We start from the raw sequence: 26581 nt of genomic DNA on the forward strand, positions 1-26581 counted from the left end.
TTTAAGAGCCAAGAGGTGCTCTTTTTTTTGGACAGCAGCGTGATTGGTGTAAAATTTGCAGGCACTTGGAGGGGAGATTTTGTTTCATGGGGGAATAAATTAGGTTTTGTAATAGTTGTAACAATACAAATAAACATATTTCATTGCCTTATTCATATTCAGAGCGAGGGCAATAGAGCCCCCACCAACACCCTCAGGTTCACTACTGTCCTCGGTTAGATTTTTTTCTCATTATAATATTCTTGTATGTGAAGTAACATCCCCCCCCCCCCCCTGCCCGCCAACACAAAGCAAAACACAAAGTACCTCGGTTAATTCAAATTCCCCCGTGCCCAAATACATGGAGGAAAGAAGACTGTCATTTCGTTCTCAATTCTTATAAATAAAAAGCTGTTAAAAGTTAAAGAGAAACGATGAAATGTATCACTTCTGTGTGCGTGTGTGTTTTAAAGTATGTTTACTAACATTATTAATAAACAAATATGAGGTAAACCACATAAAGGTATATTACGGTGCTTTACAGGCCGAACAAATTATAACTACATTGTATATCAATTTACTTTTATTAGGAGACGAGCCTTACTGATTTTGTTTTGGTTTCTTCATGCTTTCACCATTAAAAGACTCAAAATTGTCCAAGAAGTAAAAACTAGTACAAAATGGTACTCACATGCTGACGATTGTCCCGATAAGAAGTTACAAACGGTATATGTATCCAGTTCTAGCATTTTCCTGACTTGAAATCCAATTTTTGTCGTAAACTGAAATTACACCAAAAGATGCTCCACTGGCGTTCTTTCTGACACGCTACCGAAGAGAAGTAAATAATTTATTGAAACAAACAGTTCTCATAATAAGAGCGCACTCCAAACAGTCTTGCCCGATTCAACTGAGAAGTTCGTTGTGCAGACATCTACGTTGACTGCCAAGCGCTCCGCTAAAAGGCAAGGGTCTAAAATTGATGGACTGCATCAACTCCAAATCGTGTCTTCACGCACGTCGAGGCGACGAAACGTTCATGTTTCCTTGAGCAGGTTTTATTCCTCCGACTGTCACTGCGTGAATCTTGATAAATGAACTTCGGCTTGGAGCACATCGATAACAAACATAATTGAGAGATGAGAGACGACCGACGGCGCGCCTAGCCGCCGGGAAACAACCGAGAGAAAAAATGTAAAAAAAAGGTAAATATTTTACAGTTTTTTATAGATCATAATCCAGCACTGATAAATCCTGTAGCGATTCGTCATTGTTACACGGGTTGCTATGTCCCCCGACAAGCTGGTTATTGCTCCGTTTGCATCACCCGCCCGTCAAGAAACAAGAAAATGAGGAAAAGAACAAGATGCGTGTAAAATGTGTCTGTGCGATGCGTGGACTCTCTCCTCGGCTCCTCTCGCTTGAATGTTTGTAGCAACTGATTATTGCCAGTGGGCAACTCGAGTACAGGCGCCAGCTAACCCTGCCTCGTATTGGAGCAGTCCATCTTTCCTTTACAGCCAGGCATTCCCGCCAAAAGCGCGCGAATCTCCACGGAAACACTCGGGAGACCGCTATCTACCTCAAGAGGCTACTTGACCAGTAATGGAGCAAGCAGACCAACGAACCAAGCAGAAGGAGGGTGGGGACAAGGCTGGGTATTATTTTGTAGCGATAAAGCTGGATTCCTTTTCTTAAGACTTACTTAAACTTAAAGATGTGAAGAGTAGGGATAGACCTAAGACATCGATTAGTCCGAAACGAGTTCATGGTCACCAAATATGAATAGTTGCTGAGGGTATGCACCATGCTCAGACAATCAATGCAGCCAGACAACATGGCTGCCAAGTTGCCGCCAAATTTTAGAAATGAGGAATTCAGCGGCACCAGGCAGGTATATTTGGAAAGTCTGGAAGATGGGGGACGGTGTCCAATTGAGTCCAGGGGGCAGCAAGTATCTGATGTGACCTTTGAGGAGGAGGATGATCGAGCGTGCATGTCTACAGACGGATGTTGTGATTGTATTTTCTGCCCGAGATGTCAAAATGACAAGGCATGTTTGTGCCAGTTTGTTGCACTCGTTTTTTGAAGGGAGGCTGTTTCCAATGCATACTTCCTCATCACCTTTAAAGTACAACATCGTCTGACTTACATTGCCTCGCTGTGAATGGTCTAATGTGCCAATTTCACATCACTACGCTACTTTACAGAAAACGCTATTTTTATCAAATTTTCTTGCAAAGTAAAAGTCAGCTGATGGGAGCCAGTCATAAGCATGAAATATTGGCTGGTAACCTTTAGAGCTAAGAAAATAACTTCTGGAATTAGCAAAGTTCTCTGCGTGACATACAGCACCAACAAACTTGCCTCTGGTGTCCTGCTCTTATTGAGAGCAACTCAGCAATACAAATATACATGTAGGGCCTACCACTGTTTAACCAAACAAATTACAGCTCGTTTTCTTGACAAGATTCATTGCAGTTGAACAGCCTACTTCCATTCACCTGCTATTGTGTGCGAGTCAGAAAGATGGTTAACTTTCAGTCCATGGGTTGGCCTACCTACACCATTTGCAAATGACTTTCAGTGAGCATAATTACTTGTAAATTTGTAATGCATCAAAACAAGTTAAAAGGAAAAGGCACATTTTGTAGGGAACTCTGCGAAATTAGGCCTATGGATAGCAAATTTCTGCGCATTTTGTGATTCGAATGAAACGCTCACTTACACTACATACCTCGTCAATGCATTAACACATGAAATCTCGCGCGCGAGGTATTCCGGGCGGATCTAGCAACGGGGGGTGGGGGGGGGGTTCGACATGAGGGAGGGGGGGAGGTGAATGAAGGCGTGCCGAAGCCAACGCTTGCTTGGGGGAGGGGGGCCCGGGGGCATGCCCCCGCCTCGCAATTTTTTTTTAATCTACGAAGCTTTCTCCCGCATTCTAAGGCAATTTCTGAATAAATTGAACTTTACTTTAGCTTTCCATTTACAATGTATCATATTTGGCCCCATTTTACTGGTATCACAACATTAGGCAGCGGCTGAACGGGAGAGGGGGGGGCGGGGCTTGCAACCCCGAACCCCCATCTAGATCTGCTACTGTATTCTATACTTGAAATTCAATCCAAATTTTGGTCACTTATTGCTCAGCCATGGAATAATAATTGTAGACAGTGTATACTATGACGTCAGCAGTTGACACCGCGACATGACATCGCTGCACTCATGTAAGAGTCATTCATGAGACGAATAATGCATGATGGAACATTAATATTTATGTATTTCCTTTCCAATTTGGGCATGCTTGAATGGCCACAGAGCAGCAAGTGGAAAACAAGCCGCCAATGTATACGCGTTTTGAATTCAAATAATAAAAGAAAATATTGTAAATTATCGAAATAGCTTCTACGTGAATTTTATGGTGATATAACCTGGAATCACTATCTATAATGAATTAATATAAAATAGATAATCAGAAAAGTTTTCATATTTCTTTGAAAGACCTGAGCCGCTAGAGGGCGCATCCGAATGTAGATAATGGCCCACGTGGTTGATATAATAGACGAATCCAGCCAGGCACATTATCACTGTACACGTATGAGGCCCCCTTCAATGGAGAAACCATTGTGAATGCTATTGTACACAACAACTGTCCTAGCACGATGCTTTCACCAACTAAGGGGGTCTTCGTATATTGATAGTGTGCCCGGTTTCTCCCGAGGGCTGATGAAGTATGCATTATGGCGAACCTTCTCTGCGTGAAATGTAATTTAAAGAAAAGTACCGATGATAGACTTTACTGTGTTTCAAGATTCGGTGGAAAAAGTGAACACTGTCAAACAGATGTTTTTTTTTAATTTAACGTAAAAACAGTAATGGCCAAGCCTGGGCTCAGTTATAAATGTGAGTAATTTATTTAGTTTAATCAGACAGAACGATTCACTTTTCTTACTCAGAAAGTAGCCGATTCTCCTTTGAATGCTGCGTGACACCGGATTACCGATCCATCAAATTAATTTAATTAAATCTAACCAGTAATACATCACTTTCATTGCACTTGTCGATTTTCATTACAGCCAAATGCATGATTAAAGGATGAAGATAATCGTGGATTTACTTCTTTAATTGGGGAATCACTTCTAGCGCTGTCTGTCCTTATGCGTGGACATTGACCACAACGACGCCATAAGAGCCCAGAGGTGTTTGCAAGGAAGAATCTCATAGAGACCCTCTTGAGTTTTTATGAGAGATAGAAGATTATACCTTAAGAAAAAAAATTCAATGATAAAGTTGCGAAATAGAATGCTTAAGATACGAAACAGAATGAATGTGAAACACAAGACTGTCGGATCGTCCCCCCCCCCCCGTCACACGCAGAATGATAACAGAGTTGTCCATTTATTTATTTTAGTTAAACCAAACAGAAAGTAGGCAACTTCTTTTTGTGCTGTGGGTTACGCGTCCCATGCATTTGGCTCCAGAGATTCGTGAAGTATACTAATGGAAATAAAGAGAAGAAAAGGGGGGAAAACGCCCCCTAGTGTCAAATGAGGTCCAGACCCACCCCTCACCCACATATGTGATCAGAGGTGCCTGACGTCATTTGAGACCATTGTAATCGTTGAAGGTTAGTTACGTAGTGCTAGCGTTGAAGGGACTTTTTCGTTCAACCAACCATGTACAGGGTGAGTAAAAAAACACGAAACCCAAATGTCGGGACTATTGTTTCATTGAAGTTCTGCATGTACCATTTCAAAATCTAGGATATGAAAGCCCAATTCACAAGCTTTCTTTTAGTACAAGAATCATTCAAATCACTTATGTACTTTTCAAGTTACGGAGTTTTAAACACAACCACTGTTTTAAGGTTCTGTCCACGTATCACAAAAAATTGAGTGTTCTTTCAGCAAAATGAAAACAAATCACATAGGGATGTGTGTGAATTGTTTTCGTTTTGCTGAAAGAACGCACACCTTTCTTGTGATCCGTGGACAGAACCTTAAAACGGTGGTTGTGTTAAAAATTCCGTAACTTGAAAAGTACATGAGTGATTTGAATGATTCTTGTACTAAAAGAAAGCTGATGAATTGGGCTTTCAGATCCTAGATTGTGAAAGTGCTACATGCAGAACTTCAATGAAACAATATTCCCGATATTTACGTTTCGGTTTTTTTTTACTCACCCTGTATAGACTGGAGCATGGGATGAGAAAGGCAAGACGCCCTCAAGGTTCATGAACCCCTCCTATTGAAAATGATTGACAATGCGCCTTGGGCGGATAATATCATAGGGGAACGGTAATGATTGACAATGCACCTTGGGCGGATAATATCATAGGGGAACGGTGGGTGACACTAACCAAAATAACAACCACAAAATTGTTGTCGATTGTTTTTCACATCCACATGTCAATTACTGATTTCCACCGGCTTCAAAACACTAGTGTTGTGATGAATTTGCAAGACAAGACGAGCTGCTTGGGATTACTCTCCCGCAAAACAACATAGTTAAAATGGAGATTGTTTGTAATTCTTAAGAACAATCTGGAAATCTAGCCGCTACTGACAACATACGGTCGGCTGGACATTTCCTGATTTTCAGTTTAAAAACGTAAACGGTCAATGAGATGAATATTTCTGAGGAATACATTCTGTGCAACCTTTTTACTCCTCTTAAATATGTGAAAACTATTTTGCCATCCCTTTTGATTAATTTGATTGAAAAGTGCGTTTCTTTAAACATTAAAAAAAAGTCATCCATTTCCAGACAACAGTACTGAACTCGCAGTTGCTGTGATGTCATTTCTGGAAGACACTGTTCAGTTTAGGGGTTTTGAATTGTGTACCTAAAAGATTGTTCATTGAAAACATTTGTGTGAAAAAAAGTTTGCTCATTCGCTTACTGCTACCTATTGACACACAACAAGGAATCACCAAAGAAAAGAACATTTTCCAAAAACAAAAAAATTCATAATTCTGGCAACTTTTGGTGCTGAAATAGCTGTAGCATAAAGGTTTCTGCCTGAAATGACACCACACTTTTGCACATGGATATGGTAATTCGAATAAGCATCAAAGCCGAAAAAGGGCACTAAAAATGCCCTTGCAAATTGCAAAACGAAAACTGAAAATAAGGTTAAAGGGAAAATACAACATTTGCAAACATCAACAAACGAATTGATCAAATTATCACGAAATACCTTACTGAATTGTTAACTGGACTGACAGTCTAAAGCATCCTGTAAAATCGTGGTTCCTGGTGTGCTGACATTTTCAAGAATAACTGTATTTCTCCAACGCTGGTCGGCCGACCGCTGCCTTATTTTTGTATTTTCTTATATGGCCGCGGACATAGGCTGAACATGACGCGCTGCAGCTGTTGAGGCTCAATGGGACTGATCACGACAGTGTTTTGATTCACAAGTCTTGAATAAGATAATCAAAAACCGGATAAGCTTGCTACTCACCTTTGCTGCATAAATTTCCGATTAACTCCAGCTGCAGATTAGGTATCCCGTCAAGGTATCCATGCGTTCATGATACTGAGATTTAGCCGTGTAGTCGTCGTCCGTACACACCCAACCAGGTATTAAACCTAGCATCCTATGACATACTGCAGCTGACGAGAACAACGCGCGTGTGAATCTCCGACCAGCGGTACGCCGCTTGATTGGCGGCGGTGGATGAGGTTGCTTTGCCCCGGGCGCGATACGTCAACGATGGCGTCTTCATATACCGGACACCGTAACTTCAGAATTTACACACGTACTTGACACCGAAGAGCAACCGCTGGAACGCGCATCTTCTTTCCTCTTCTTCCCCCCGAAGACTCCAGGAGATCGTGTGTCCTCCCAAAACAGTCCAGTCAGCGACTGGGATCGTCTGTCCTGGTCTGGTAGAGCTGGTGTTCTAGGTAATGATTCCCGTTGTCGTCTCCCTGCTAATGTTCCTCCTCCAGGGGTAAGCCACTATCTGCCAGCAAGGGGAACTATAGATAACCTGGGTATCAGGTTAACAGGTTGAATTATCTCCCCTGTGGCGATTACAAGACTGCCTGAACCCAAATAAGCTGGGGTTCCTGCAAGAAAACAAAAAGGAGAAATGTTAGGTATTCATTAGCACAGTGACCAAAACGAGGTCGCTGCTGTGTCTCCACTTAGATGTCCTCAGTAGTTAATGTACAACCTCAGAGGTGTCACTTGAGGCAGTTATGCCTTCGGTCCATCCTCCACTTAAGAGGCGTACTCGCAGTACCTAGTGATGCACTGTAAAGTACAAGAGCAACGACAGAATGAGGTGACAGGCACATCTTAGAAAGACTATACTGTGAGGAATTAGTACATATCGGTATGACCCGACTGCACCAGATCCCAACCAATCGATGTCATGTTCTACATGTTGGTCTCTCTACGGGCCAGGTATAGCCGAGGCTACACCAAGGCAGGATGGGTGATCTATTTATGACCGAGTGGTCGCGGACGGCAAGCTTGCGAGCAGTGCGGTAGCCAAATCGATTCCTTCATTCTCGTCGTCTCGAGACCAGCAATTAGTACAGACCTAAAGGCGAGAGCACGCACGATGGGAATATATATACATACACCCCGACTACAATTCCCCATGTCTAGGGAACCGGTTCGGATCATCAGAACGAGGGAAAAATCACACTGAATGGTGTTCTTGTTGATTCAATTTGCCAACTCTGGTCAGGATGTCGCGATCTCTGTGGACATTGTAAGTTGACGAATGGTGAAATGGCACCTGCCACGTTGACGCAGAGATGCTGACAACGGTCGATGCCTTTCTTTTTTTTAACCCTTTGCAATCAGAACAGAGAACCTAACGTCATTAAAGCGGTCAGTTACCTCAACATTCGTAAATACCAATGCAGGCTAAATGGAGTTTCTTACCAGAACAATAGGTTATCATTTTTATAAATATTATGTTGGGTTATTATATTGGTACACGAATAGTCCTACCACTTGCAATCATCAGTAGATCTATACATGTAGGCCTACCAAAGCAAAAATGTACAACCCAAGCCCCTTAAGAGCAAATACCGTTAATATAAGTACCCGTTCCTTTTTTGTAACCAACAAATTGAAATATATCTTTGCACAGCAAGGGTCTATAATATGTGAGCATATTCGGCGATTGTTTATGCAAAACAAGACTGTGTCTTGACCTCGAGGTTCTGACCATTCAGCGGGCGCCTATTATATCAACTCTTTGGTAACCCGTTGTTGTATTACATAAACATGGCGTCCAAATTGACCAATCAACAGCTTAGTCCACATTTCTGATCGAAATGACGTCAAACTTTTAAAGTCGACTCCGATTGGTTGGCGCGCGGGGTCGTGCACAGTACAATTTGCATGTTAGGATGTATAAGACGTTCGACCGTGGCTGTGCATACGTGAATGTAGATCCTCAGGTCAGACCAAATGCCGACTACTCCGATTCGCTCAAGCGATGCAGGACTTACGTAATCCCGCGCTTGTTCCAACCACTGATCTCTATATAAAGACTGGATAGCGGATATGCATACAACAATCACACAGTAGACTTTGCATATTGACCAATTCGCCCCCGGTCTCACGAAGATGGCCGCGTATAATACGAACGTTCTACGCGTAAATATACGCGCGCGTTGTATCAACAGTTTACGCGCATTTTGGTCACGTACACATATTATGATGTTCTAAAAGGAACACATTTCCGTAGTGATTATTATTTCAAAAACGCCGAAAAAAGTGATTTGCGGCATTATAAAAGTAACCACTACGTTAGAAAAAATGTAGTAAACCTTGGTTAGTTGGTCAGTGGTGGTGGCCAAAATATAAGTCAAGTGAGCCGCGACGTTACAAAAGAAATCAAGCTGTCTATAAAGACGGCAACTTGTCCTTTGAAGATCACCAGCCGGTCTCACCAATATGGCGTCAAATTCGTACATTGTGCGGCTCTTTATTAGCTATCCAGTCTTTATAGGCTGCGATGAGTTACCATTCAACACGCCAGACCCAAGAACCATGAGTTTTTAAATAAATAGGTCTGGGAACTAGACAAGGCAATGTGAGAAGCTCCCGGAATTTCACCTATATATGCTTTCAACCGAGCAAGGAGCGCATAGTCGTACTAACCCGGACAGACTTTAGGAGGGAGACGACTTTTGCGAACTACACTGAGGACATCCTCTTCAAGTTGCGGACATTCAACTTCGCAATCCTTACACAGAGGACAAAATGGCAGGCGGCGGTCATTCATGCACCGTTCCAGTCCCTCAAGGCCCATCAGGACATGCATGCCCAGTAAAGGCAATCGCTTGATTATTAAAGCATTACTTTACAAGGCTTTAATCTGATTGATTCAGCGCATGTTGCCGATACACTCCACTTACTCACAATCTAGACTCATGAAAAAGACAGAGAGAAAAAAACATCTCACGCAATATCATTATAATTGTGCAGCCCATCGACTGTGTTGAGTATACGGAATTTGCCCATAGGGACTTTGCTGTGCGTGGTGTATGTACATATAGTAACATTTTGTTTTTCCATTTTGATAACTCAAAGAATTGACGGGATACCGGGTGCAATGACCATTGATATGATACAAGAACCATGTGGTAGTGATTAGAATCTCAAGTCCATTCACGGGGATTAATTCCCCCGTAAGCCCGTAATGATTGGAAATTATCAGAAACGAGAATTGCAAATGATATTTAAGGTAAGGGTATTTGGCTGCATGTGCTTTTGGCCGGTTGTGTATTTATAAGCTGTGAGGGGCAAAAAAGTGCATCATTATTGCATTATCAGAAGCGAGGGAGTAAGCTAAGTTACTCTTTATTTTTTTCACATTGTCGCTCAACCATCCCCTCGTTCGTCGCAGATAATGCCCAAGCAACTATTTATTTGCCTTGGTTTATTCAGATATTCGCTAAAGTACAATGTACTTGCAAAATTGCCGAGAGATATGAATCTGCGGTCCCATAGTCAGAATACGAAATGAACTAAATCCAGAGGAGGAGCCTTGTGTTTCTATTTTGCACACCATTATGGCGGAGTGATGCTTTTACAATGAAGTCGTTGGGTTTTCTTCTTTGTTTGCCTCCGCTTTCCAGTCAATTTTTACTTCGAGTCCCAGGAGAGAAGCAGTTTCCCATCATTTAGCTTTGGGTTCATTTTCGGTGATAAATACAATGTGATGAGTGTAGAACTGTGTTGTTTGGGGGACGGTGGGGTTGGGTTGGGGGATTTGTTTGAACAGGACTTCCAGTTTTGTGGGTTGAAAATGTCAAGTAAGGAGGCTTAGTTCCGGAGATCGAGGGAGGGCGTTGCCACGCGTTAGGCGATATCATATCCCCGATTCCGAATGATGAAATCTACACTACCACAACCGAAAACAAGGGTTCCTGTATTGCGATTTAGCAGATTTTTCCTTTATATCCCTGACATATTTTATCATTTTCCAAATGACCTGTTCATCTTTTCTTTGACTTAAAATGTTCTCCCCTTTTCTGCATGCCGAATATTTTCATTTTTTTTCTCCTTTTTGTTAAATTTTTTTACCTTTTTTTATTTTTTATATATATATATTTTTTGTTACATTTCTTAATAGCCACCCACCTCCAAGTCTTCATCTAGAACCCGAAATGGTATAGAAAAGTAGGGCCGACCATATTGGTTAAAATATGTATCAATCTTGATTCCATCCACTCTGCACGAGTTTCTTTGTGGGTGATTTTTATCGGGAGGGAGGATTTTTCTCAGTTCGTGAATTCAGGCGTGGGTTGGATTTGTATGCACATGATTATGAGTTCACCCGTGGCATCTTTTTAAAGTAAGAAGTGGTCTAAAAATGATTTTGTGTGTGTGTGTGTGTGTGATCTACCTGGCCTGAAGTTGCCTCCTCTCTGGCTCCTTGGTCCCCCTCCACAGAGATGAGATAATGGGAGGAGAGGGGTCCAGCTGAAACTCGATGCTTCACCTCATTACAAGCTACTATCTCCAGAACCATGACATACTCCAAGCCAAACATCGACCCCAAGCATTACGTTACACGCTATTCCTTACCTTGCCCTGGGGGCGGGGCTCTTGAACTTAGGTAGGTCCAACCCTCAAGCTTGTGTTGGGAAGCGATTGAGCGCGCGCTAAGTAACCCCTGTTGGCCAATCGCAGCCTTTATACCTATACAGAGCTTTAATTTGATTGGCTGTAAATTGAATTATTCCCACTTTGGCCATGCACCCCTGGATCGACTGCTAGAATGTATGGATACAAGGTTGATATCCTTGAGGCATAATCTACACGTATCATCATGACGGTGACTTGGAAATACGACCTGCACACAACGACGCGCGACCTGACAATATTGTGTTTCCTAAAAACAGCGTTCTTAATTAATTTCCAGCCCATAAAAAGTGCAATGTTTCAAGTAATGGACATCGTATGTTTTCTAAATTGCCGATAGGATATCTATTGGTTAGATGGACTGGCCATTATATGTATAAGTTTTCATGATAAGTAATCGTCCACACAGAAGATATACAGACACTTTCGTTTTCGACTATCGATGCTACACACATAATGACTTCAAATCCTGACTGCAACTAAAAGGTGCACCTGCATGACTTTTATATTTACTTGCAAATCAGGCCAACAAAACTGCCCCTCTCGCGGTTATAAAAGTGCCCCCCCCCCCCCAGATGAAAACCAAAGTGCCCTTCAAACGCACACAATGAAAGCATTATGACCGCGCTTCAAATAAAATTGTCTCCTCTCTTGTAATGGAAAACTGACCCTCAAAAACACAAGTTCCCCTCACGCTTTAACAAGATTGTGCACCTTCTCGAGATGGAAAACTACCCCGGCCCTCGAAAGCACAATTGTGTTTGTGCCCTGCTTGCACCATTCAAATGGTGCCTTTCTCATGGAAAAGTGTCCTACAAATATAATAGTGCCCCTCCTCACGCGAATAGAATGGTTACTAAGCTGGCCATCAAAAGCAAAAGTGCCCCTCTCGCGATAAAAAAAAATGGTCTCTCTACATAGCTAGTCAAATTCATGGCGGATCCACAGGGGTTACTGCCGGGGCCGGGGCAGAAGGTGTGCAGTGTGCCGAAGGCCCAGATCCGGGGGAGGGGAGGGGGTCAACGCGCCATGCCCCCCAAAAAATGCAGCAACTACGTGCATCACCATCTTCTCACCAAAATTGCTTAAAGTGATCAGAAATTGCCTTACATCGCACCACAGAGCATCTAAATTATATTCCCCCCCCCGGGCCCTTAATCGGGCTGTGAATTTGTGGACCCACTTTTGGGCACCAACGGAAGGTGCCCCTTTTTCTGGATAAGTGCCCCCTTTTGGTGTTGCCCCCCCCCCCCCCCCCCCAGTTTGAAAAGCGTTCCGACTCCCCTGTGTACGCCAATTTGTATGTACCGTACATTACACTGTACACCAACGACTGGTGGGCTCATTCGTTTTGCGTCGCGAGGGGTAGGGGAGGGGGGATACTTGAACCCCCAACCCACCCTACCCCACCCCCACACCAACTCCGGATGATCAAAATGAAGGGGAAAATGTAAAGAAATGGGGAAATGAGAGAGAGAAAAGTGGTGAAGTAAATGTATATTATTTTTACCGTATATTTGACAATAAAACTGTCGGAAAGGCGCCTGAAACCTCATAAACAGCGACCCAAGCGTCCGAATTTATACTTGGGTATACCGCAACAAAGATCACATTCTGGATTTGACTGGGGGTGGCTCAGATGATCGATGGCCCGTATGGTGCCGCGTTGGATGTAAACAAGTTTTATTTCCAACATTCAATGTCTTCGTTAATGTCACGGTATTATCATGTACATTAAATTTCCTTCGAAAAAAAAATGGATGTATTCATATTAATATATACGCAATTAAGATGATAATTTTTTGTTTAAAAATATTTCCACTAAGAAGTATAACATTTAATTCAAATAAACAATTATTAATTGCAACCGTGACACAAAAAAACCACCTGACTAACATTTTTCTTATATTGATTTTGTTAACCTTTCAAACAATCATTTAAGAAATTCACCTTGAGTGAGAAAAAAACGCGAGAGACATTTTGAAACAATGTGAATTTCTCCTTCAGAGAACGGAAAGTGATGACTGGCTAGAACGTCAAGCGCCCTCAATAGTCACATGGTTGAGTACGGGACATTAGTCAGCATCCTATCTTGCATTTTGTTCAATGCACGGTACGGTGTACATAGGCTGGACACTAGACCAATTTCCACACGGACTGTACTGCACCAACCAAACTGCACTGGGAGTGGCGATCGACGGTGCGGTGCTGGCTGCAGTGTATACTTTTTCTCAATTTTTCATCGGAAATAGCAGAAGGAAAACGAGTGTACAGAGTGAGTGGGTATTTACCTACTTTTAAGACCACGTTTATATTTAGGCCAAACGAGACGAGTATGTATTGGTAGCGGCTGCATACGTACTTCTTAGAGCCGTGAACGTGGCGTTGTAACTTGTATTACAACGCCACGTTCCGGTGTCATTATTAAACCTGGCGAAATTGTTCCGCGGTACATCATTTCGTATGCAGGTTGAGTACTTACCTAGAAATATTTTTGTGCCTTCACGCGCGTTCAGGATTGTTATTTCGAAGAATTTTGCCAAAAATGAAGACCCATATACGAACGTGTAGAAATACAAAATAACTGGACAAGTTGTCTGCTTCATGTGACGCATAATACTTAATAGGCCTTTCTTTTGTTTGTAAACATTGGCGCCATTTTGTATGGGCTGCCGTAAGCGCATAAATTGAAACCGTGGTTGGCAACATATTTTTCCAAAAAGATCCTCATAACGCCATCAACACATAGTAAAAAGGCATATGTAGGAATTATTTTGTAGCTTTGTTGAAAATGTTGTATTTTCAAGTATCAAATAATATTTTGGTGATCTGTAATAACTCTTTTTCAATTTTGCAGTGCTGGACCTTCCATAGTTTGCAGGCCGTGGTTGGCAAAAATGCAGTTTGCCAACCAAGCGCAGAAAGGTCTATTATCATTTAGGTTGTCGCTTGGACAGATTGACGGTGTTTCATGTCGTATCCCAGATCCTGTGGGGAGGACGGCTACTACATCTTTTTTGTCCATAAGAAGACCTCTGGATTGTCTTTGAGGTTAACTGAATTGATATCCCAGTTCAACAACAAGATCAGCTTTTTTCTTTCTTTTTTCTTCTGATTTTAGTAGCAAGTGTATTAAAGCTAGAGCATGAAGAGCAACTGTTCAATTTTGCCAATGTAATGGCACAAGAGGTGAAAAGTGTAATGACCTCATTTTTTAACTTAATTATAGTAAAATTTGAATATTAAAGTGAAAAAGACAAGAATATTCTCATATGATGAATTCAATTTATAGGAAGCCAGATCCACCTGTTTGTTGAATAAATAAATGTAAGCACAAGAACTAAATGTTTAAACGTGAGGTGTAAATTTGTTTTGCAGGTTTTGCTTAGGAATTCCTTGTATTTATAAAGTACGTCCTTGTCATTTGTTCAGAAAAATAAAAATAAGATTTCCTCTTATTTTCGCGTCACGGGCACGGCGAGCATGTGCGCCCGTGTACGGGTGCGGTGAGAGAGGAAAGGACTGGAGACTTGTCTAAAAAAATGTCTATTTTAGCTGCGACGGAAAACAGCTGTCGAATCCTACAAAACAAGACGGTATAACACAATGCGCATGCGTCAGTTGGGGAAAGTCCAACTTCGTCTCGACCGTGTTCCTGCTTACTATTGGAAACGAGTTGGGAAATAAAGTAAGCACTGGGGACGAGGTTGGTGTGAGTCCAGTCAGTCAGGAGGTTGCATGGACGAGGTTGGGGTAAGATTTCCCCCCAAATTTCGTTCAAATGCAAGATTTGGCGTAAAAAACAGATTTCAAGAAAGCTTCGTATGTGATTACTTATCACACGGTAAAGTAATGTGCAGTTTTTGTCATAGAGGGACGATTTCGCTAATTTATGTTCACGGGTCTACATACGTACGTACGTAGACCATCCATGTAGACACGTGTGCAAAGTTCAAGCCACAGCCAAGTACAATCCGACCATGTGAAAGAGACACGGCTTACAACCATGGGCGTCGCGGGGGGGGGGCACTTGCCCCCCCCCCTGGAAAAGCAAAAAAAAAAAAAAAAAAGGAAGAAAAGAAAAGAAAAAAAAGAAAAGAAAAAGATTCGCGAAGACAAAGTGGTGTAAATTTAATGAGTTGGGGGGGGGGCAAAATGTTTCTGCCCCCCTCTAAAACTGATAAATCGAAAATGTGTTGAGAAATACAAGCATTTTTCGGCAAATTTCTTTTTTTGCCCCCCTCTAGACAAAATCCTGGCGACGCCCATGCTTACGACCTGCCAGAGACTGCAACTGTGTACAGCGTTCCAGCATAAAGGAAGGAACGTAGTCCTTGGCAAAAGCCAAAATGAATTTAAACACATTTTTGTGCGAAAATAAACCAGTAAATTCTATTTAATAGTCAAATTTTGGTTGGATTAAACAAAAAGTAAGAGTAGTATTACAGACTCTACATAACTACTTGTGACTTGTGTGAAAGAATGTCGCAACATGACCCCACTTTTTTCTTCATATTATCATCTCAATAAACAGTCGGTCATTGCACATATTGGAAAGATTGTTGCAATCTGGCGCTGTGTTTTTCTTCATATATCATCCTAATAAAGGTCAGTCATTGCAAAAATGATAAAAGACATGAATCTGGGGCTGAGAAACATTTCCAATTTTGGTAGGAAATACTTTGAATTTTTTCTTGACTCTCCATAGACTTTGTTGAAGTGGAGTCAGGATGCAACATTCTTTCCTACTTATATTATAGCCTCAGATCATGAGACTTTTCGTTGCAAATACTGAGCAACATTTCAAAAGTGTCTGAAAACAATGCGAAAATATTCAGGACTTTTGGTGTTTTATTGCATGAAAATATTTTTTTCTCTCCGTGATTTACAGGATTGCCATTCTACCACAATCTTTCAAAATGGCTGTTGCTGAAGGAGAAACATTGACACCTATATATACGAGGGGCATCGTCTGTCATTCCGAACCATCCACATGCTCTGTGGATCCTGTCGACTACTTGCCAAATGAGATCCTATGGAAGATAATTGGTTTTCTGTTGGTAGAAGACTTGTGTCACCTAGCTGTCTGCAGCAAGGCATGGAGGAACGTGACTAACATCAACAGCCTTTGGCTTCATCTTTGTAAGCTGAGAGATTGGGAGCGTTTTGGTACGGAAGTAGATCTCCGCAAAGAGAAGCCAATCCAACTTACAGGGACCAGCACCAGTGGTACCAGCCCAGCCTTTCAGGCTGATTCGGTCATTACTGGCGACTGTAACCTGAAGGATCTTACACCAACCTGTGAATGGAAGGAGGTGTACATGAGAGCTTGGCATCTGGACAGGAACTGGTCAGAGGGGCGGTACCAGGAGCATCGTGTTGTGTTGTCTGACCATAAACATATGACAGATTTGGCAAGCGATGGCAGGACATTCGCTGCAGGTGATCAATTTGGGTACCTGCGACTGTGGAATTTAAATAGTGGATGCCTTCTGCAGAAGATTCAACTCACGAAATCAATTGTTTCGGTAGATCAATTAAACAATCCGCCGTACTATGGAGCCAAAGAGTCAATACGAAAAATGATCCTGAAGAATAATATAGGGGTGGCTGCATTCATGGGAGGCATTCTAATATTTGAAAGTACCACAGGCAATGTCCTGAAAATGATTCGCGGAACAGCGAGTACATTTGATGAATTGTCTCCCCGTGATCTCCATTTTGAAGACAACAAAGTCATTGCCTCGTACGAGTTTCGCTTGTCAGCGGAAAGCAACGAAAGCACTTCTGTACACATTTGGGATATCAGTGGCTTGGTGGAGGGGGCAGATAATGGTACGTGTACGGAGACCAAACTTTGCACTGATAGCTTGAGAAGTGAAGTGCTCACAAAGAAATACTTGAGATGTTTTGCTTGCTGTAAACACTTTGTTATCACGTCCTTCGAAGAAGATGATACCGCATTTATTCTTTGGGATACAAGAACGCTAAGGCATGTACGGATGTACAAGGGACACACTGATATGGTTCGTTGGGCTTGTCTAGATGAAAACACCATTATGACAGCGAATCATTTGGGTGGTGAGGTAAAAATATGGACGACTGAATCAGACATTTGCATGAGAACACTGTCAACATCTCCTACTAATCGTATCCACACACTACTATTCAACGATAACAGTATTGCTGCCCTAAGTATCACGCAAGCGGTTTTCTGGAGCCGAGATGGCACTCTGCTTACCAAGCAAAGGTCCAAAGTGAAATGGACAGGCAGAATTCATGGAGGTAGACTTGTCACTCAGAAACTGTATAACAATATGTTTTGTGTATGGAATGTCTCAACTGGTAAATGTCTGTATAGGAAAAAAATTGGTCCTGAAGAGCTGGACTTAATACACAGTGATGACACAAAAATTGTGTTTTATAAAAGCGGCACTTTATTGACTTTGCAATATTTGTAGTCAACTGATAATGTGTGCTATTCAAAAGAAGGATTTTGCATCGAGGAGATGTCAATTCAATATTAGGTTTTGCCCTTCATGATAATGTGTGATTTAATGATTCCGAACGCATTGAAAGTTTGGCGAGTTCTTGGTAAATATATCTATACACAGCAATTTTGAACATTTTAGTGTTTATTATGTTTTTCTTCTGTGGGAATTTAGTTGACCAGCCTAGATCCGGTGCAGGAAACAATTTACAGAAATCGTTCATTGGATACTATTCCTTACATGCCGCAAAGTGAAGCACTCGACTAGTCTCGACAGAAATACATAAATCTCCTTTTCATTTCTGCACACGGTTGGTGTAATAAGACCAGTCTGATGTTTATGATGAATTATATTTGAATAATTTTATGATTATTTAGTTATTACCAACAATATATATTCAAATAACCTGAAATGAGCATAATGGGAGAGTGAAGACTGAATGCACTGCCCTGCGGAAATCGACATCCCGTGATCTGTCTGTAGAAGATAAAATATAACTAGACTTATGTTTGTGGACAGACACGGCTGTTTTGGCAACTTTTTTGTGACGTAACACGTCACGTGATGATGTCATCATGACCTCACATCAAATATCATCTTTATCATATCCCGGTCTAGGTACATACCAACTTCCAACCCAATCGGAACTGTAGTTTAAGAAATTATCAGTGGCGTAGCGAGGTCGTTTTTTTTCGGGGGGGGGGAGGATTTCTTAAAAAGGGCACTTGCACATCCGTGCTGCAATGTAGTCAAGTTTTTCTCCGGACACTTGGCCTCCGTAAAATGGGGGAAGGGGGGGGGGGGGGTGTTGGTACCATCTATCGATGGGGTCACTGTTCAGAGCCGGATTACCCCCCCCCCCCGGCTACGCCTATAATTACAGTGCACTTCCTGTTTTTACCGGAAGGGTCACATGATTTTGCACGTAATATCAAAAATGAAAATCCTGAATTATTCTATCAACTCTCATAAAAAGCAAAATCAGATCTCTCACAGTTGATTATATATAGATTTTTAAAGATTAAATCTAGAAATCTGTGGTTGCTTGTAATCTGATACTTGATGACGTCACGGTGATGTCATTAACAGAAAGATTGAGAGCTATTTTTACTGTGCGATTTGAAGCAAAAATCTGGATTAAATCTCTCGCGGTTGATTTTTGCAGGATTTTTTTTTTAAGGTTTAAAGGTATTTTCATTGTAACTTCAGGTCTGGTGACGTCATCACTCTCCACCCCCCCCCCCCAACTTGTAGTCAGCATGAAGCTGGTTGTATACATCATTAACTTTTGTAAAAACGATTTCAGCAAACTTCGCCACACTCATCAACTGATTATTCATTCAAATTTTTTTTAACCTGCCGCTAAAGGGCGCTGTGAAATTTATGACGTCAAGTTGTTTTTGTGAAGAACAACTTGGCAAGAGCATACTTCGTTGGAAGCAAGTTCACATCTTTTACCAATTTTGATTTACAAGGCACTTATGGTTTCAACCGGAAGGAAGGGGGGGGGGGTACCGTCTGTCGATGGGGTCACTGTTCAAAACCGGATAAATCCCCCTCCCCCGGCTTCGCCTATGATTACAGTGCACTTCCTGTTTTACGGAAGGGTCACATGGTTTTGCACGTGATACCAAAAATGAAAATCCTGGATTATTCTATCAACTCCCATAAAATGGAAAATCAGATCTCTCACAGTTGATTATATATAGAGTTTCAAAGATTACTTCTAGAAATCTGTGGTTGCTTGTAATCTGATACTTGATGACGTCATAGTGATGTCATAACAGAAAGATTGAGAGCTATGTTTTCTGTGCGATTTGAAGCAAAAATCTGGATTAAATCTCTCGCGGTTGATTTTTCAGTAGTATTTTTTAAGGTTTAAAGGTATTTTTATTGTAACTTCTGGTCTGGTGACGTCATCACTCTCCACCCCCCCTCAACTTGTAGTCAGCATGAAGCTGGTTGTATACATCATTACAAAAAAAAACTGATTTCAGCAAACTACGCCTTACTCATCAACTGATTATTCAAACATTTTTAAACATGCCGCTAAAGGGCGATGTAAAACGTTATGGCATTACCGTAATTGTTTTTGTATAGAACAACTTGGCAAGAGCATATATCATTGAAAGCAAGTTCACATCTTTTGAATTACAGGGCACTTATGGTTTCAACTGGAAGGAAGGGTCACGTGATTTTGCACGCAATAACAGAAATGAAGACCCTGAATTATGCTACCAATTGCCACAAAGGTCATGTTCTGGTATATATCATGGTTGATTTTATATTGATTTTCAAATATTAAAACTGTTTATCGCTAACCTCTACTTCTACGTTGATACTTGGCAAAGTCCCCACGTCGGGATATCACACCAAGGTTGCGAGTAACACCGATTTATATCTAAGGTGGACTGAGGGTAGTTTTGAATTGGGAAAAGGAAGCAGAGATGACTGATGCAGGGAGGTTGTTCCAAGTAGGTATTGTTCTTGGAAACAAGGAGTATTTGTAGACGTCGGTGCGGGTAGATATGTGGCAGTACTTAAACCATGGATTAAAACCAGGGAGTTTTTCGTGCTAACTCCTATTCCTACATTCATGCTTAAACTGATGATAACCATGTGTTCCTGAGGCTGCTGGAGTTAAAAAGATATTTTTGGATGGAAGTTGGTCGTGAGAGATCCCGTACATTGTTGATAGTCGGGAGTTTCTTCGACGGGTTTCCAGTGACTCCCATTTCAGTTCCTTGATCATAGAAGACACGCTTTCAGTGGGATGGTATTTGTTGAGGACGTACCTTGCAGCTCGTCTTTGTATGGCTTCTATTTTGTTGATGTTGGTTTTTGTATACGGGTCCCATATACAACTGCAGTATTTCAGACGCGGACGTACTAAAGGCAGTGTATGCGCGTTCATCCCGGTCCTTGGAGCAGTGCTTTCAGTTACGGCGAACGAGACCCAAAATCTTACTGGCATTATTAGTAATTTTGTCCATATGTTTGTTCCATGAAAGCTTTTGTGAGAAGCAAAGGCCCAGATAAGAGTGTTCTTCAACAGTTGTCAAAGTCGACCTAGTCTGTAGGTGGACTCGATTTTGTTACGGAGGAGAGATATGGTCATGCTGTGACATTTAACGACATTGACATAGTGGTGGAGCTGCGTAGGCCCATTATCTTTGCCCAAATTGTTGTAAACGTAAAAGCTGCAAGTCCTCGATTTGACTAATGTCCTCAATTACTCAATGTGTGTCCTCGAATTACACCCTAAACAACCTCCGGTTATCGCAAGCATAGGCATATCACACCTGTAAGCGCCCTCAATAGCTACTTGTATGACAATGGAACTATATAGTCAGCATCCCGTTGTAAATTTGTATAATTTTTTCGTGTCTGTGCTCAGGTGACTAGACCCTCACATACGGATGAGAATTACAGATTTCTTTCCAATCGGACAAGTCGGATGCCGGGGTAAGTTGAGTTAAGCAATAGTTACGCCTACTTTATCAATTTGTGTTTGTTCAGTTTATCATAAAATGCTCCGGTTCCCCAAAGGCACAGGGCGATCGTACAGTTACACTGACTTACCAGGTCGGGCACTAGCTCGCGAACGTGGCGTACTAGTTTAACTAGCAAGGCCTATCTCTATTTTAATTGTTTAGTATATGGTTGAATTCTACTGCAAATTAAAGCTCTGGACGGGAGAAAGACAAATATGCAAAAGAAATGCCATAGATGTTTCCCTTCAGGAGATATGCCCTCCCAAAGACGCCGTACTCGTGAAACTCTCTTGAAGTTCTGGTCGTTATTTTGAGTCAACGTGTTTGTTTTGTTAGAAATGACCATACGGTTTATTTTAAGTTCCAATTTAGTCAAACTTTACATCAAATTAAAGCTCTTGATATATGAGAAAGACAATGGTGCAAACGATATTGGCATAGGTACTTCCTATCAGGAGTAATATGCCCTCCCGAAGACACCATACTCCATGAACTCCTCTGGTCGTCAGTTCACTTATTAAATTCCCATATTATATTAGCATTCTGTTTATTTTAAGTTCAAATATAGTTAAACCTTACATCATATTAAAGCTCTTGATGTGAGAAAGACAATGGTGCAAAATTGCCTCTGTTAAGGGGTAATGTCCTCCCAAAGACACCATACTCAATGAATTCTTCTGGTCGTGTTGAGTCAACGTGACTGTGTCCCTTATTAAATGAGCATACTGTTTATTTTATGTTCAAATACAGCTGAACTTTACATCAAACTAAAGCTCTGGAGAGGAGAAAGACAATGGTGCAAAGTGCAGACGATATTGCCATAGGTGCTTCTGTTAAGGAGTTATATCCTCCCAAAGACACCATAGCCTACTCCTTGAAGTCTTCTGGGCGTCATTTAAGTCGAAATGACTGTGTACATAGAAATTAGCACACTGTTTATTTTAAGTTCAAATTAAGTCAACCTTTACATACCTACCCCACTTCCACACCCCTGTCAGTATCACCCCACCCCACCACATCCCACGCCAACACAATCCACCTCTACCCCACATCATCACACCCCACCCGGCCCATCTCACCCTAACAAACCCCTAGCCCACCCCACCCAATCCCACACCATTTCCACACTCTTTGTCACCCCCAACCCGCCATAACACACCCCCAACCCGGCTCACCCCACCCCAACACACCCCATCCCTGACCAACCCGCTTTCCCTATCACTATAGTATGAGTAGTTCCCATAATTATGTCATGATGATTTCATTGATTTTTTTTTATTAAAACAAAATAATGATGAAATCAACTTCCTATATTTTATTAAATCTGTTGGTCATAAATGGGCATTAAGGTTTATTTACAAAAACATTCAATACTTGGTACGATGCAAGCATATAACTGCACATTATACTATCATCATTAAAGGAACAGCACTTGAGGCTGGCGAATTCGCCCTGTATAATCAGGGCAGCGCGGGATATCAATTATGCCCTGATCACATTCTCTCGCAGGAACAAAATCCACATTTTCTTACACAAAAAGAAACAAAGAAGCTTATGATATAGCCTAGGTCTCAAGGAATCCCCCCCCCCACATCGATGAATCTCTAGCCTCTTAAAAAATGGGAAATTTGATGATTTTTTTTGTCAAAAACGGCAAAAAATACCTGTTTTTATCATTTCTTGACCGATTTTGATACAGAAAAAAACCTGTATCATATCCTTTCTAGATCTAGTAAATAGAGGGCGATATTTAACGACTAAGAAGATACAAGAGGGCAGTATTAAAGGTAGAGTCCATCATTTGTAATTTGTGCATTTTGTTCGTTTGAAGCAACAAAAGAGTTCAAAATCTAATGAAGGATACTGAGCAACTAACCTGATGAAGTTTCAGCTAAGCTTCAGCTGTACATTCCGAGAAAAACAGCATTCTAAGATCTCAATTTCAAATCAAAAGTTGCTGAATCATGTTTTGAATTGTTTTGAATTGCAACTATACGCGACGTCGCGCACTGATCCGACAAATTATAACAACCGCGCGCGCGTGTGCGTCGTTCGAATACTTGTGCGCGCTGCGCTGAATAACAAAACGAACTACTAATTTAAATTTTCCTACGGTGCTTCTTAAGAATCACCGTTGGAAATGCCTTCTTTCGTTGATTACTTCAAAATGACAGCTTCCCAGAAAGAATAATTTCACAGGGAGTTTAGTCTCCTTACTATCTTTCAACCAAGTTAGTTTTTCAACAATAATTACGCCAGTTACTTTTCGGATGGCTGCAAATGATGGACTCTACCTTTAATCGAAATAAGACATCCATGAAAAATAGCACATAGTTCTCAAAATGGCGCGAGCACGAGAGTCGTGTTGAAAATCATGTTCTGTAATTTTCATCTTTCTGGAACAATTGAGGTACGTTTTGGCTAATTTGGTGCCATTTTATGAAAGAAGAGAGCTTTATCTACTTGTAGGAGTGATTTCAATGTGAAATTGGGTTGTAGGGACTCTGAGCAACATTTGTCTTGAAATAGAGCTTAGGGTTATCCTTGGTGCATCATCTCCGGGACAAAAGAGACACAATGGACAAGTAGTTGGTGCGATGTTTCCCCGGGAGACTTTCCTAAATCTACACTCTACAGATTCCTATCTATGAACATTGGTTTGATGAATACTCCAGGATGTGAAAACATGAAACCTGGGATGTTGACTGTTTTGTTGAATACATTCAATTCATCTCTGTGTCATTAAAGGATTCTGGCGTTAATGACTTCAGCACCAGGAGATACACGGACGAACGACGTCGACATTGTCTGTCATTCGGAACCATCCACATGCTCTCTGAGTCCTGTCGACTACTTGCCGGATGAGATCACATTGTGATGAGATGGGGCAATTGATTGGGAGGAAGTCTATTTCTCTGGATCCTGTCGACTACTTGCCAAATGACATCCTATGGAAGATAATTGGTTTTCTGTCGGTAGAAGACTTGTGTCACCTGGCTGTATGCAGCAGGACATGGAGGAACGTAACTAACACCAACATCCTCTGGCTTCCTCTTTGTAAACTGAGAAATTGGGAACGTTTTGGTACGGAAGTAGATCTCCGCAAAGAGAAGCCAATGTACAAAATGTACTCTACAACGATCAGCAAACGTGGTACCAGTCCAACCTTTCGGGCGGATTCGGTCATTACTGGCGACTGTAACCTGAAGGATCTTGCACCAACCTGTGAATGGAAGGAGGTGTACATGAGAGCTTGGCATCTGGACAGGAACTGGTCTAAGGGGCGTTACCGGGAGCAACGTCTTGCGTTGCCTGAAGTAAGCGCCTCTAAATGGTCGACGAAACGTGTAGCAAGTGATGGCATGACATTCGGTGCTTGTGATGATAGTATGGTCGTACAACTTTGGGATTTGAGATTTGAGTGGAAGTTTTATGCGGAGGGTGCAACCCTACAAATGTATCAATGCACCACTCCAAAACGATTATGAAATGGCTCTGAAGAATAACACAGGGGTGGCTGTATTCAAGGGATTCGTTCTGGTATTTGAAACCAGCACGGGCAAGGTTTTGAAACTGATCCGGGGCAAGGCGACTTACTTTGATGAGTATCGGCCTACACGTAGTGGTCTCTTCCTGGAAGAAGACAAAGTCATTGTCTCGTACAGCCATGAACGGGCAAGGGACCATGAGGGTATTCCTGTGCACATTTGGGATATCAGTGGCTTGGTCGAGGGTGGAGATAATGTTGCATGTACGGAGACCAAACTTTGCACAGATAGCTTAAATGTTTCCATAGGGAAACACATGAAATGTTTTGCTTGCCATGGGCACTGGGTTATCACGTCCTTTGAAGATGAGACTGCATTCATACTGTGGGATACGCGAACGTCTCAACATGTACGGATGTACAGGGGACACTCAGCCGAGGTTCGCTGTGGCCATCTTGATGAAGACACTATTATGACTGGTGATAGTGTTGGCGAGATTAGAGTGTGGACAATTGAATCTGAGTTTTGCATAAAAACATTGTCAACAATTCCAATACATCCTGACCCTAGGAGGAATTACCGCGTACTGTTGATACTGTTCAATGACAATGGGATTGCTGCCTTCGTAGGCGAGCAATATGACCTCAAAGGATACTTGGTTTTCTGGAGTCGCGATGGCTCGATCAAGCTGAACGAGCACAAGGTACGAGGGTATACTTCGTATAACTCCAAAATGCATGGGAATAGACTAGTTGCACGGAGCGGGCTAAAATACAATCGTGAATTATCAGTGTGGGAGGTATCAACTGGAGAATGTCTTTGGAAACAAGGCGAACTCGGCCGGGAGTTCCATCGAATCATACATATAGACGACACAAAATTGGTATTCTATGTTGGTGGCAGCTGCCTAGTTCTCCAATACTGGTAAAAATAGAAAAGAGAATCAAACACAAGAACGTTTTGGTGTGATTCGTCTCTTTGTTTTGCCTGAAGATTAATGCATATTATATGCATACGTTGGCCACATACCTGTCAAGATTGTTCGCTCAATAATAGTTAAAACACTTTTACGAAAGGATATGTGTTCAATGGTGGCTGATTTTTCATTCGTATCCTTTTTTTTAACTTGAATTTAGCAGGGTAACTTTGAGAATAACGAATCGACGCCAATAAAAAAAGATGGTAGTGAAAAGTTATCTGTGAAGTGGTGTAACGGAAAGCAATACACTAGTCTAGATACCACAAAGTCAACTTAGAATAAATATTATGCATAAAAGTGACATGTATTTTTCCTTACAGATTGAACATACCTAAAGTAATTCCGATATTTAGAAAAGGTAATCGTGCTGCTGTCAGTAATTACAGAAAGATTTTAGTACTATTTGGTATATTTCGAAACTTCTCAAAACCTGTGAACTACAACATGACTTTGTTAGGTAAATACATATATTCTAAAGATAAATCAAATCTTTCTGGCGATCAGTGTGGTTTCGATCAGGTGGTTCTTATCCATCCACACTGGTGGAGAAAGCAGACAAGATAGTCCAAACGTGAGAGGAGAAAGCCCATTTAGTTGGTATATATTATGTTTAGGTTTGTCTTAAGTTGTTGAATAACGATAGGAAGTCGAGCAAGGGTGGCTCTTTACTGGTCAGCACGGTTTTTTGCTATTTGTCATTTTTTGTGTACCAATTGTCTTGGCCGATTTACAACCGATCTCCTGCAGAGTACCTCAGTGCTCTCTGCGGGGGTCCTTTGCTCTTTCTTATTAACTATATCTCAAAGACGTCCAAATATTTTAATTGTAAATGCAGATACGTCTTCTATTGTAACAGTGACTTATTTATCTCTACAACATTGTCGATAATTAATCTATCTGTAAAAGCGAATGCTCTGTCACTCAACTGACCTAAATGTAAATACTATTGTGTAATGTATGGTCTGCAATCGGACGAAACATGATATTTACCTTACCATAACATTTAACACAGAACACGTTCA

General features: G+C 41.5%; 1 protein-coding gene across 1 annotated transcript; it reads left to right on the top strand.

Annotated features, from left to right (window-relative positions):
- The first annotated feature begins 1816 nt into the window (after positions 1–1816).
- Positions 1817–24336, top strand: LOC119745202. Its single transcript, XM_038221424.1, has 4 exons — positions 1817–1873; positions 13248–13382; positions 20996–21063; positions 23841–24336. Exons 1-4 carry the CDS (start codon positions 1817–1819, stop codon positions 23968–23970), a joined length of 390 nt encoding a protein of 129 aa, XP_038077352.1. The 3' UTR covers positions 23971–24336.
- Positions 24337–26581: the final 2245 nt, after the last annotated feature.

This window comes from Patiria miniata, unplaced genomic scaffold (assembly GCF_015706575.1).
Source record: "Patiria miniata isolate m_02_andy unplaced genomic scaffold, ASM1570657v1 HiC_scaffold_7, whole genome shotgun sequence".
In the NCBI taxonomy this organism is placed as follows: Eukaryota; Metazoa; Echinodermata; class Asteroidea; order Valvatida; family Asterinidae; genus Patiria; species Patiria miniata.